General features: G+C 39.1%; 1 protein-coding gene across 1 annotated transcript; it reads left to right on the forward strand.

Moving 5' to 3' along the window:
- The first annotated feature begins 12,865 nt into the window (after positions 1 to 12,865).
- Positions 12,866 to 13,786, forward strand: LOC133033351 (uncharacterized). Its single transcript, XM_061108062.1, has 2 exons — positions 12,866 to 13,460; positions 13,581 to 13,786. The coding sequence occupies exons 1-2, from the start codon at positions 12,866 to 12,868 to the stop codon at positions 13,784 to 13,786; spliced, it is 801 nt and encodes a 266-aa protein (XP_060964045.1).
- The last annotated feature ends 488 nt before the right edge of the window (positions 13,787 to 14,274 follow it).

A 14,274-nucleotide genomic window follows, 5' to 3' on the forward strand; every position in this document is an offset into this window, starting at 1 on the left:
CAAACTCAATGCTGGATCTAACCATATCCTCAGCTAGATGGGGTGAGATCTGAACCATGCTAGCTACTTGCCCGGGACCCTTTCTGCTCAGGGCATCGGCCACTACATTGGCTTTTCCGGGATGATAGAGGATCTCACAATCATAATCCTTCACTAATTCCAACCAACGCCTTTGTCTCATGTTCAAATCTTTCTGAGTAAAGAAATACTTGAGACTCTTATGGTCGGTATAGATCTCACACTTCTCTCCATACAGGTAATGCCGCCAAATCTTCAGTGCAAAAACCACTGCGGCTAATTCTAAATCATGAGTCGGGTATCGCTGTTCATAATCCTTTAACTGACGGGAGGCATAAGCGATGACCCGATCGGCTTGCATCAATACACACCCCAAACCCTGTTTGGATGCGTCACAGTAGACTACGAACTTCTCCTTGTCCGAAGGCAAAGCTAGTACCGGAGCAGTAATCAACCTCTGTTTCAGCTCCTGAAAACTAGCTTCGCATTTATCTGACCAGATAAATCGCTGATTCTTCTTTGTAAGCTCGGTTAGGGGCATTGAAATTTTGGAGAACCCCTCCACGAACCTACGGTAGTACCCAGCTAATCCCAAGAAGCTTATGATCTCTGTCACTGTCTTCGGTCTCGGCCAATCCCTGACGGATTCAATCTTCCCGGGATCCACCTTGATCCCATCTTTACTCACAATGTGCCCTAGGAAGGACACCTGAGACAACCAGAACTCACATTTCTTGAACTTGGCGTAGAGCTTATGTTCTCGAAGTCGTTGCAGTACCATCTGAAGATGTAACTCATGCTCCTCTTCGGCGAGAGTACACGAGGATGTCGTCGATAAACACAATCACACGGATATCGAGGAAATCCTTGAATACTCTATTCATCAGGTCCATGAATGCTGCAGGAGCATTGGTTAGCCCGAATGACATAACCAGAAACTCGTAGTGTCCATACCTAGTGCGGAAAGCCGTCTTCGGAATGTCCTCCTCTCGGATTCTCAACTGATGATAACCCGAACGGAGATCAATCTTAGAAAAGACCGTCTTCCCCTGAAGCTGATCGAACAAGTCATCGATCCTAGGTAATGGATATTTATTCTTCACCGTCAGCTTGTTCAATTCCCTGTAGTCGATGCACATCCTCATAGATCCATCCTTCTTTTTGACGAACAAAACCGGGGCTCCCCAGGGTGACACACTGGGCCGAATGAACCCTATGTCAAGCAACCCCTGGAGTTGAATCTTTAATTCCTTAAGTTCAGCTGGAGCCATCCTATACGGGGCTTTGGAAACCGGATCCACCCCTGGTGCCAAGTCAATCACGAAGTCAATCTCCCGCTGAGGTGGTAACCCTGGAAGTTCTTCGGGAAAAACGTCCAAAAATTCCCGAACCACTTTGATGTCCTCTGGCCGAACGGTGTCTGGCCGAGTGGTGTCCACCACCACGGCCAGAAACCCTAAGCACCCGCTGTGCAATAATTCTCTCGCTGACATAGCCGAGATCACCGGGATCCGAGATCCCTGAACCGAACCCACAAATACAAACGGTTCTTCACTTTCCGGTTGGAAGACCACCATCTTCCTTTTACAGTCAATGCTCGCCGAATATTTAGATAGGAAATCCATTCCTAAAATAATATCAAATTCGACTAAGCTCATCTCTATCAGATCAGCGCTTAACTCTCTACCATCTATCCTGACCGGCATAGACCTAATCCACCTATTGGAGATAACCAATTCTCCGCCAGGTAACAGGGTTCCAAACCCTGATTCATATTTATCAAAGGGTCTACCCAACTTACTAAAGACTCTGGCCGCCACATAAGAATGTGTAGCCCCAGAATCAAACAGCACTGAATAAAGCGAGTTGTTAATAAAAAGCTGACCTGTAACAACTGATGGGCTGGCATCTGCATCAGCCTGCGTGATAGCGAACACCCTGGCTAGAGTGGGTATCGCTGGAGCTCTCGGTGCCTCTGGCCGGAGCTGGGGACATTCCCTCTTGAAGTGTCCGGGCATGCCACAATGAAAGCATCCCTGACCTTTGCACTTACCCCGATGGTGCCTCTTGCAGCTAGGGCACTCGGGGTAGGAGAATCGGGTCTCAGTACCACCAGGACGACTCCCTCTGTTCTGGTTCCCCCGGAACTTCTTGTTCTGACTCGAGCCGCCGGAAGCGGTGGGTGCCCTCTTCCTCTGATCAATGGCCGAACCACTACTCCCCGCTAAAACCCGATGCGGGAGGGGTAGGAGCTCCGCCACTAACCGAGTACCGGGCCGATTCCGACATGCACCCCACTGCGCCCTCAGCTCGCAGTGCCTTCTCCACCATCTGAGCATAGGTGGTGCTGTCGTCTGTGGTGATCATCAGCTCATGCCTGATCTTGGGATTCAACCCGTCCAGATATTTCTCCTTCTTGCTGAAGTCGGTCGGCACAATTCCCGAGGCTAACCTCGCCAACCGGTCAAACTGAGTAGTATACTCAGTGACGCTCATGTTCTCCCGCTGGGTCAGGTGAACGAACTCTTTCCTCTTGGCGCTTCTGACCGCCTCATTATAGTACTTCGCATTAAAGAGTTCCTGGAACCTTTCCCAGGTCATGGTGGTGACATCATGAATCTGAGACACCATGTCCCACCATACCAGGGCGTCCTCCTGGAGCTGAAACGTGGCGCACACCACTCTGTCGTTACCGGTGACACCCATGAAATTCAGGATTCTGGTAATCACCGTTAGCCACTGCTCGGCTTTCATCACGTCCGGACCTCCCAGGAATACCGGAGGTGCTTGCTTCCGGAACCGCTCATACAATGGTTCCAATCTATGAGCTGCCACCACTATCTCGGCCTGGGCAGCAGGGGCAGGTGCCACTGAAACTACGGGCACAGGAACTGCAGGAGCACCCTGCTGTCTCAACCTCTGAATCTCGAGGTCTTGTTCTTCGATCCGGGCTTGCATCTCCGCAAACCGCAACTCCCATTTCGGGGCTCCCTGATCGGCTGGGGGAGCCTGGGCAGCCTGTGGCAGGTTCTCATCACCCCGGCCACGAGCCCTGCCTCGGGGACCTCTGCCTCGGCCCCTAGCAGGTGGGGAAAACTGAGCTCCCTGTCCCTGATTCGACCCTACGGAGTTGCCCTGACTCCTGGTAGTCCGCCTGGCGTCCATCTAGTTAGAACCGCCTGCGAAACCAAGAGTTGGCATATCAGGTCGTATTCAAGGCGAGCTTACCAATGCCGCTTAATTTGGAAATTAGAAACGAAACATGCGCCTATTCTACTATAAGGCTACTAACATGCTTCCTAACAGGCTTTTCTTTTTCATAACTGAATAAAATAAACTACTAAAGCAATAAAGGCTTACTGAACCGTGAACCGAGCTAACTGCTGATGATGATTGTACATGTCGTGACGATCTTCAGAAGACAACCTGGCGGCTCTGATACCAAATTGTAACACCCTAACTACCTTAGGCGTATTACGTGAGTTTTAAACGTACTGTGCAGCTCGTTGCTAATCAACGAGGTTTATGGAAAAACGTGATTAATTAAAATTTTGCTTTTTGATTAAACTTGTAAAACATATTACAAAAGACTCGGGATCCCGATTATAAAAATATTTACAAAAAGTTTCACTGCTTAACTATTACATCAAAATAAAAGTCGTCTAACGACAGTTACAAAAATTCAGCCTTGCTGTCCCGAGGATCGTACGCTCCAGGCCTAACCGCCCCGACATGTACAATCTCATAAGCTCGCTCACGGTCCATCAGCTACAGCCTTGCCTTTACCTACACATGAACATAAACTGTGAGTCGACGGACTCAGTAAGAAAAGCATAATAATATCATACATAATTCTAACTGCCGTGTCCAACACGATACTGAGGCCCGCTATTGCCATGTCCAACATGGTACTGAGCTACTACTGCCATGTCCAACATGGTACTGAGTTTCGAACGTTCAGGGGACGGTACTATTGACAAGTATCCTCCTGATCGGTCGAACCGGTCATACTCCGGCTGCTGGTCATACTCCAGCCTGTACCGACGGGATAGGTCAATAGCACGGAACCACCAACCAAGTGTCACTGATCGGTCGAACCGGTCATACTCCGCCGCTTGGTCATACTCCGGCTCGTACCGACGTGACAGGTTGGATGGTTCGAAGCCTAAATACATAACTAATGTAATCTAGCGGGCTTCCTACATGCACGCTAAACATGTAATCTACATATGCATACCGTTATACTAATCTTACACCGGATTCCGATTTCGGGTGTGCGGCCAACCCGATCGAACCGAAGCCGAGCGGCGGACATCGGCTCCTAAACCATAAAAATCACAACGCTATAAGTGACACGCTAAATCACTTCCCGGGGACTAAAACTTGGAACTAAAAGTTTCCCTATCGATAAAAAGCATGGCAATACCCCTAAAAACCTAAAAACGAGGAAAACTAGGGTTCGGAAAAATTCCCCAACCGCAGACGGTTGCCCAACCGAATTCCGGTCGGGAATTATCGAACCCTCATCCGAATTCCGGATGCACAACCGGAATTCCGGTTCCTCGCAGGCAGCCAACTAAAATTCTCATAACTCGACCAATTCAACCCAAATTGGTCCCAAACTTTCCAGACCTGTTCTAAACTATCCCTAGAACAAATCCAAGGCATCAAAACCACCCAGAAAACACATATACAAAAATCACCATTAAAGACCAAGCTTTGAGTTCCAAAACTCAAACTTGGTTAAATCCACTAACATGCATCCAAACCTATTTAATTCTACTCAAATAAGCATGAATAAGCTTCTGAAAACATACAAGAACACCCAGCAATTTCACAGAAACAAAATGAACCATTTCACTCAAAAATCACATATTTGCATAGGAAATTCAAAGCTTTAAACAACACCACTAGCATGCATTAAAACCTATATAATCCATCCATTTAAAACCTAATTAAGCTACTGGAAACAACAATTAAACACAGCAGCAAGAACTTCAAATTAACATGCATTTTCTCAACTTTTTCATCAAACAAACTCAAGAAAACAAGGTAGAGAAATCACATAAAGAAATACCTCAACAAGGGATTACTAGAGCTTGCAATCCAAGCTTGAATCACCACAAAAATTCCAGCTCTTGAACCCCAAGTTTCAGCCGAAAAAGAGAGAAAGAAAAGGGAGTGTTTTCCTTGAAATTTTTCTTTTAATTTGACTAAGTGTTGAAATTTTGTGGAAAAAGGAATATAAGCCATATATCACATTTTATTTCAGCCAACAAATAAATAAAATAAACAATTAATTTTCAAATAAAAGTCACTAAAAGACAAAACACTAATGGGGCAAAAAGACCATTTTGCCCCTTCACCACAAAATCACATAAATCATACATAAGGGGTATTTTTGGGAAATTCTAAATTCCCGGCCATTCCCGACATTCCCAATGTCTAAAACCCGTCCCCAAAATACCAACATACTAAGTTGTGATTTCTACTGAGCCAAACGCCGAGTTCCAAAATACCGGACACCGGAAATGCGAAATATAAAAACTACTGATGACATAATCATGCATTTCTGAATTCCATAAATAACAGTAATAAATTATTTAAATAGCTATAAATAATTTCATAATTAAACATAAACAACTGCTGATTTCCAAATTAACTAAGCGGGCTTTACAGATATTGTACAAATAGTACTCGAAAAATTCAATTTATAAAGATGTGTTTGTAAACATGAAACACTAATCAAGTTTCTACTAAAGTTTGGAATAAATAAAACATTTTCAAAAACTAAAAATCTCTTTTGAAACTTGAGGAGGGCTTTTCCTTTGGCTTGGACCGATACTAACTCACCATTTCCAACTTTAAGCTTTAACTCGCCTGGGTGCAGATTTTCCCAACTTTCAAGCAGCTGCAATGAAGAACAAACATGGTTAGTAGATCCAGAATCAAAAATCCATATGGATTTGTCATTCTCTAAAACACATGATTCAAAGACAAAAGCATTACCTTCGTTCGAATTTTTTAGAAGCCTGGGACATCGTTCTTCCTGATGTCCGTTCTCATTACAATTTGAACATAGAAGAATATGACTATCAATTGTACTTGAAGAAGCAGCTTTGTTAGAAGCTTCATGCTTAATCCTTTTCCTCTGATTAAAGTTTACAAAACCAGGAGGTGACATTGCAATCAGATTCTGTTCATGAGCTCATAATTCTACTTTGAGCTTATCCATGTCAGAAGAGTTAAAATTGTTGATCATATAAGAAACAACAAATCCATTATACTCTGGAGGAAGACTATTAAGTATGAATTGAACCCATTGTTTTTTTGATAATTCAATTCCAAGTAGATTTGCTTTTTGGAACTTCAAATTCATCATCAATAGGTGCGAGTTTATGCAACTACCAGGGTGCATTTTCACACTATAGAGTTCATTTGCTAAGACATTGACTAGGAGTGGGTCAAGGTGTGGGTTATTCATATTGGCACTACAAATATCAATAAACATAAGTAAGGTTTTGGTTCAATAAATTCATACACAGGTTCAGAAAATAACAAATAATCACATTTGTTTATAAAAAATACCAAAATTCTAACATATTTTATTTTCCAAGGTTTTCAACAAACTGATACAGTGTCCCGTTTAGGCGATAGTCAAAGCATCATCCATTGAATAGAGTTGTCAATTCATCTAAAATGATAAGCATTCTAGCAACCTTTTATTCAATCGAAAAGAGAATCTGACGTTGTCTCGTTTAGGCGAGACTCAAGGTCATTCATATTTCATGAGCCCCCACCATTGTTTCACACTTTAGTAAGCCTTACTAATAGTCGTCACCATTAGGGTGATCTATAGTAAAAATAAACACTTACAAAAAAAACTTATCTTTCGAGATCTACGGCGTTAAATTGCTAATGAACGTTCCTCCATTAGGGAGGATTACTCACTAAAACAATAACTATGTAGAACCAACAATGGAAATCGAATGTCTCTTGATTAAACCTCATTATTTAAAATATTTATTTTATTTAATCATATATTTTATCCTATATTTTAATAATGAAAATTATAAATTAAAGTTGGTCTAAAAAAATTAATTTAAAAAAAATTCCAACTTTAATTAAATTTCAATTATTTAATATTCAAAAATTATATATATAAAAATCGAAATTAAATAAATAATTAAAATATAATAAAATAAAATTTGAAAAATATCTAATTTAAGTTGATCTAGAAAAATCTAAAATTCCAACTTAAATCTTTTAAAAAAAATTTAATTAAATATCAAATTAAGTTGTAACCACTTAATTTGAAAGATATTCCATTTTAAGTTAATTCAAAAATTTTAACAAATTTTTAACTTGAAAAATATCCTAAGAATCTTCAATAACTAATTCCTAGAATTCTTCAACTTAATTTTGAAATTCAAAAGATATTCAAATTTAAGTTGATAAAAAAAAATTAGTTAGAAGTAACTAATTTAAAACTTAAATATGAATATTTAATGATTAAAATAAGCTTCAGAAAGAATCTAGTTAGTTATAATTCATATTTAATTAAATGCAAGAAAAATACATATTGTTTTTAATTATGTTGCTAATCAATTTTATTAGGTTAAGCTAATTTAATTAACCTAGTACAGTTATTCAAATCAAGCAAATGGGCCTTACTAGTTGGGGTTATTCATGTGAGGGAGAGTTGGGTTTAGTATGTCGTACCCACTGCTATTGGCCCCCTAACTCTCACACAAGGCCCAAAAGAGAGGAATTTAACCTTAAAATGAACAACTGTTATTAATTGAATAGGCCCTAAAAACTAAATGTGCCTAAATAAAATCTATCATGGTGAGATATTTTATTTAGTAAACTAGTTCATCTTAATTAAAAAAAAATTAAATGAACTACCTATATGCATCTAGACATAAAGTAAACATATAGGCTCACACAGGCACAGAGATTTGGATGGATCCTATCATGTTACTAGGTCATACATAGATGAAATAATAATGTAAAATTTACCTGTTACAAATTATTTACTTGACCTATTGACAATTGAACCATGGGTTATAATCAGATCATTGCATCTGTCAACAAGTTAACCTTGGGAATTTAGATCAAGCAATAATAGGTTTTATAAAACTTACAAACAAGCTAAAACACATACTCCTGCAACAAGTTGGATTGGATAGTTGAATATAGGATTTATTTAATTTTAAATTAATTAACTAATTTAATATTTCGAAAATAAATAAATAATAAAAAAATATTTTTTTTGGTTAAAATAAATAAATAAATAAAATTTAAAATTAAACCTATAATTCAAAAAATTAAGTTTCAACTACCCTAAATATCTTTTTTAAAAAAATTGCTAACTATCTTTCAAATTTCATGTTATTTTATAAATTAAATATTCAATAAAATAAATTGATAATTTAATATCCTTTTTCTGATTTTATAATTTAATTTATAAAAAAATCACAAAATTTAAAAGTTAGCATAATATCCTATTTCTATTCAAAATATCATGATTAAAATAATCTTATTTTAAATTTAAATGAGGTCAAGTTATATAGAAAAAAATAGAATAATTTAAAAAATATTAATATCTGAGCTTAAATTTAAAAATAAGATAAAATAATCAAATTTTAAAAATAAGATAATTAATTAAGCAAAAAAAATAGATTTTTACCTATTTCAAATTCAAATTACACTAATATCTTAAATTAATTTTAAAAATTCTAATTAATTTAATTCTGATAATTAGATTTGAAATATGAAAAGTAAAAATCAAAATACAAAACTACATAAAAAATCAGAAATTAATTCCATGAAAAAACATGAAAAAATTGTGAGTTGTAGGAATGGTATACGTTGCACACCCATTCGCGCACGCTCACTGGGTGCACAGCCGAGTTTCCTCGGTGTAGGAGGCTGCTGGCAAGATTTTCACGCGTGCAGGAAGGGATTTCAGACATCCCTGAGTGTGCTGCTTCAGGCAGAGGCTGTCCGAACACGCTGCTGACCAAGTGAAGCTCGGTTCCACGAGCTTGAGGGTGTGTGATCACCCTATCTTTTTTCAAAAACTTCAAAAAATCATAACTAATTCAAATAAAATCGAAATTAAGTTCTGTAAAAATTTGAATTGCTTAATTGTTTTCAAACTACCCAACAAAAATACTTGTGGAAACGAAAAATTAATTATTTTTCATAAAATTTCAGAAGCATCAATCAATCATCATATAACACACAGATCAACATGAAACCATCCAAATCACACACAAATCGTTTTAAGTCCAAATTTCTTGAAAGTAAATCAATTACCATGGCTCTAATACAAGTTGTTGGAAATATTTTACCAGGATCTTAGATTTACTAACAAGTATGTTAGTTAACATCCTAAATATGAACTTCTAAAACGATAAGAAATAAACACGTATAAAGTGTAAGAAACCTTATAGTGGTTGCAGCGGAAAATAATGTCTCCTTCCACTCAGATCTCTAACCCTTGTATCCTTTCTGTTGCAGAATATCACCAAGATCTGAGCCCGATTGTCCTTCTCTTGAATCTGGATTCTTCACAATCTTCCACACTATGATTGACGTACCACTTGATGTGTGTGGGCACTCACTCACTCACTATAGGGTTCCGTTTTCAGAAGAGAGAAAGAGAGAGAGAAGGTGGCGGCTAGGTTTAGGAAGAAGGCTTTGAGTTTTTGTCTGAAGGAATGAGATGCATCATCTTTTTCCTAAAGCCATCACTACCTATTTATAGTCAACCACCTAAGGTTAGGTTAGAGTTATTTGGAATTAAAATAATGAAAAAATAAATGATGAATAAGCTACATAAGTGGCCGGCCATGTATAGGATAATGGGCCCCACTTTTGCAAATTTGCTATTTTATCATTTCTACATCTCATTTTCTCAAAAATACCAATTTTCTAATTTAACCACTTAAATGTCAATTCTAATTATTTAATAACTAAAAATTAATTATTAAATAATATTGTCATTTTAATATATTTATTAATTAGACTAACCAAAGTCTCTTAATTAACAAATAAACTCTAGAAACTCTTTTTTCACAATTTAGCCCTTGCTTAGTGAAAATTCATAAACTAGACATAGTCTAATTTTAGAATTATAATTGATTAATCAAAATCAATTAACTGAGTCTTACAAGCAGTGTTATCTCAACTAGTATGAGGACCATGGACCTATATATCCGAGCTTCCAATAAGCAGACCAAGAACTTACCAGGTAAATTCACTGACTTATTTATTCCTTGTTGCATCCACGCATAGAACTTGGAATTGCACTTTCAGTTATATAGAACGCTCTATATGTTCCACGATATAGATATGCTATAAATTATCCATTGTTATAATCCCAATAATCAATGATCCTCGATAGATGATTTACATTGTACAGGGATTAAATTACTGTTACACCCTTCAATGTATTTTATCCTTAAAACACTTAGCTACCTAATGATATTTCAGCGAACTGAAATGAGTACTCAACCATTTTTCTCTGTTTAGCCAAGGTCGAAGGAAATCATCATTTTAATTCTATTTGCTAAATAGAAGCTATAGATTCCATATCTATGTTTAGCGCTCCCACTCAATTGCATTACCATGTTCCCAAAATGTACGTATTATCCTGCCCAAAAGGTAGGCTTAACTAGCAAATCAAAGAACATGTATAATACTCTTGAGATCAAACCTAACCATATCAGGATTAAGATCAATTTATCTAGGATCAACTAGGTGATATTGAATTGAATAGATATTACTGTAAGTTTAATATATTAGAATCAAAGTTCAATATCGGTCCCTTCCGATGCATACTCCATGCATCTAACCCAAGATTTACTTTAACCAATTCCCTGGAAAGAACATAACACTTATCCAAGGTGCAAGTAAACTATGTTGTAGATTCACATATCAGTTAACCCCTGTGTACTCATAAATCTAGGAATATATATTTAATCACATAATCTTGATTACTTTCCACTGTGCTGACGACACAATAAACAAGAATATAAATGTGATATGGGTTCGGATGAATTTATAAATCAAATAAACAAGTAAATGATAACATGAACCAAATGACACACAAATTAGTGATGAAAAACTTCTGTTTCTTTATTGACATTTAAAAGATAAAAATTACATTGAAATGGAGTTTTATTTAGGGCATAAAACCCAACACCAAGTCAATGGGAGAAGTTACTTATGAAATGGAAAATCACCGCCTGAGACGCCGTTTGGAAGAGGTGCAGCGTTGGAACACTAAATTAGAGTGTGATGCAGCCTCAGCCAGGGTGGCACATGGGAAGAATGCTCAAAATCAACCTGAACTTGGAGTGAGAAGACCACGAGGCCGGCCTCGTGGCTCACAAACCAGGAGACAGGAAAATGCCCACAAAGAAATACCCAGGGAAAATGAGATACCCATGAAAATCAAAACGAACAGCCAGATGGGAGGCAACTGGAAACTGATGAATGAGAAATTCCTCATGACAGTGAGGAGGATCTTGGGACTCAACTAGGAGAACATAGGTCACTTGCGAGAAATCACCAGTGTTCTTCCCAAACCCATAGAGCGAGGACTCGTACAGACCCTAATGGGGGAAATACGATGAACCACACTCAGGGGGAAAGAATAGAGCGTGAAGAAGCAAGTGTGAGCTCAAGGCGGTCAAGAACCATAGTCGATCAACTCGAAGAGGCAAAAGTACTCAACGAGCTAATTATTGAGAAAGTATGGGAACCAGTAAATCCGCGAGTCACTCAAAGACAAAGTCTATGAGTAGGACACGATCTATGAGTAAGACCAGGTCTGCAAGCAATTTCTCCCAACCGGATCTGCAAGAGCACTTGAATTGAAAGAAACGTGACCTTCGCCAACAGCTTGGTCCAAAGCAAGAGGTTCCCATCCAATTGTGGATAAACGAGCTGGAGGACAAGTTTAGGAGATATTAAGTCGGGGAACTAAGGAGACAATCTGGATATGACTCAGACAAGAAGCTTGAGCCATATCATCTAGATATAATGAATACCCCTTTTCCTTCGGGATTCAAAAACCCGCATGTCTCGTCATATGACAAAACCACTGATGCGGTCTCGCATTTGAGTAATTTTAACACAATAATGCGAGCGAGTAATGTGACAAACAATTTACGCTGTATCTTGTTCCCCACCTCGCTTGTCGGAGCAGTGAGCAACTGGTTTAACAAGTTTACTCATCATTCAATAACTTCTTGGGAGCAATTGTCCAGGGATTTCAAGAAAAAGTTCCAGGCTGCTAAGGATAGACGACCCGAAGCGGCCTCGCTAACCAATATAAAGCAGCAACCCGGTGAGACACTTAAGGCATACTTAAGTCATTTTAGCATGGTTGTGGCTACGGTTAGAAATTTAGATGACATCACACAACTACCAGCCCTTCAAGCGGGGATCTCTACTGATCCATAACTGTAGGGGGCGAGTTATGGGAAGACTTACAAGGTCGTTCAGTAAGAAGCATCACTGAGTTCAATGAAAGGGCTCAGGTATTCGTTCGGAAGGAAGAAGCCCGAAAGGAAATGAATTTGTTGAAAACAAGCTCGGGAAGAAAACCACCAATGTCTCAACAAGTACTGTTTCCACCAGAATTGATATTTCAAGGGCTTAAGGTTCGAAGAGAAAGGATGGTACTAAGGAACCGTTGAAGGATAAAAAGAAAAAAAAGAAGCATGATAAGTACGTGCCAGTGTATACCATTTACACTGAGCTTAATGAAACTCGAGAGAGTATTTACCTTGCACATGAGCAAGAGGTTGCCTTCGGCAAGCCTGAGCCCATGAGGAATGCGAGGAGCAAAAGAGATCCTAATAGGTATTGTAAATTCCATAAGGATATTGGGCATATGACCGAAGAATGTCGCCAATTGAAAGATGAGATAGAAAGTCTCATTGCTAGAGGTCATTTTAAACAGTACGTGAAAAGACAGGGCCATGGATACAACCAGCCCAGTCTGCCCAATAACCCAAACAACCAAGGGTTACAACCTCTTCCTGCTGAAGGAGAGGACATCCTGGTTATTTCCAAAGGGCCACATATGGCAGGGGAAATTAATAATGCCCAGAAAAGATATGTGAAAGAGATAAAGAACGAGCAGTCGGCATTCGCCCCAGTTACTTCCAAGAAGGTGAAGACCGAAGAACCTCCCATTATATTCACGGAGGAAGATGAGAAAAATGTGAGGTATCCTCACATCGATCCATTGGTGATTACCATTCAACTCGCCAACAAAAGGATCAAGAGAGTGTTAATAGATAATGGGAACTCGGTAAATATCCTTTATAAGGAGAATCTATGGAAGATGGGGCTCCAAAAAACCAAATTAAGGCCTTGTATGGTGAATCTTTACGGATTCACTGGAGATAGCATTGCCAGTCTTAGCATAATCGAGCTCGCATTAACCTTAGGCGAGGCACCCCTATCTGCCACTATTATGTAAGACTTCTTAGTTGTCGACCTGACATCGGCTTATAACATATTGTTGGGTCGACCAGCACTGATCGGGCTAGGGGCAATCAGTTCGATCAAGCAGGTATCCTTAAAATTCCAAACACCAGAAGGTGTGGGAGTGGTGCGTGATGACCAGATGCTGGATCGTAATTGGTACTGCATTGAGCTGCAGCATAGGAAAGCCGGTCACAAGTTGATGGCGATCTTGGCAGAAGAAAATGAAAAGAAAGAAGAAGATCTTGACCCTTGAGTTAAAGATGAGAGAAACCTATTGAAACTACTTGAGAAATTGGAAGAGGTTATTCTCGACCCAGGAAATCCCACAAAGTGTGTAAACATTGGGAAGAGCTTGGACAAGGAGCTCAAATAGCAGCTAAATAATTTTTTTAAAGGCATACCAGGATCAGTTCGCCTGGAGCCATGGAGATATGATAGCGATCGACCCTAATATTACCTGCCATTATTTAAATTTTGATCCAAGCTACCCTACAAAAAGACAGAAAAGGAGACCCTTGGATTCCGAGAGGCAAGGAGCATTAAAACAGGAAGTGGACAAGTTGTTAGTCAACGACTTTATACGCGAGGTGTTCTATCCCTGGTGGATAGCCAATCCTGTTCTCATCCCAAAGCTTAGTGGAACTTGGAGAACTTGTATTGATTTCTCTGATTTGAATAAGGCATGTCCAAAAGATTGTTTTCCACTTCCAAGGATCGACCAGTTAGTGGATGCAACTGCTG

Source organism: Cannabis sativa, unplaced genomic scaffold, assembly GCF_029168945.1.
Source record: "Cannabis sativa cultivar Pink pepper isolate KNU-18-1 unplaced genomic scaffold, ASM2916894v1 Contig4, whole genome shotgun sequence".
Lineage (NCBI taxonomy): Eukaryota > Viridiplantae > Streptophyta > Magnoliopsida > Rosales > Cannabaceae > Cannabis > Cannabis sativa.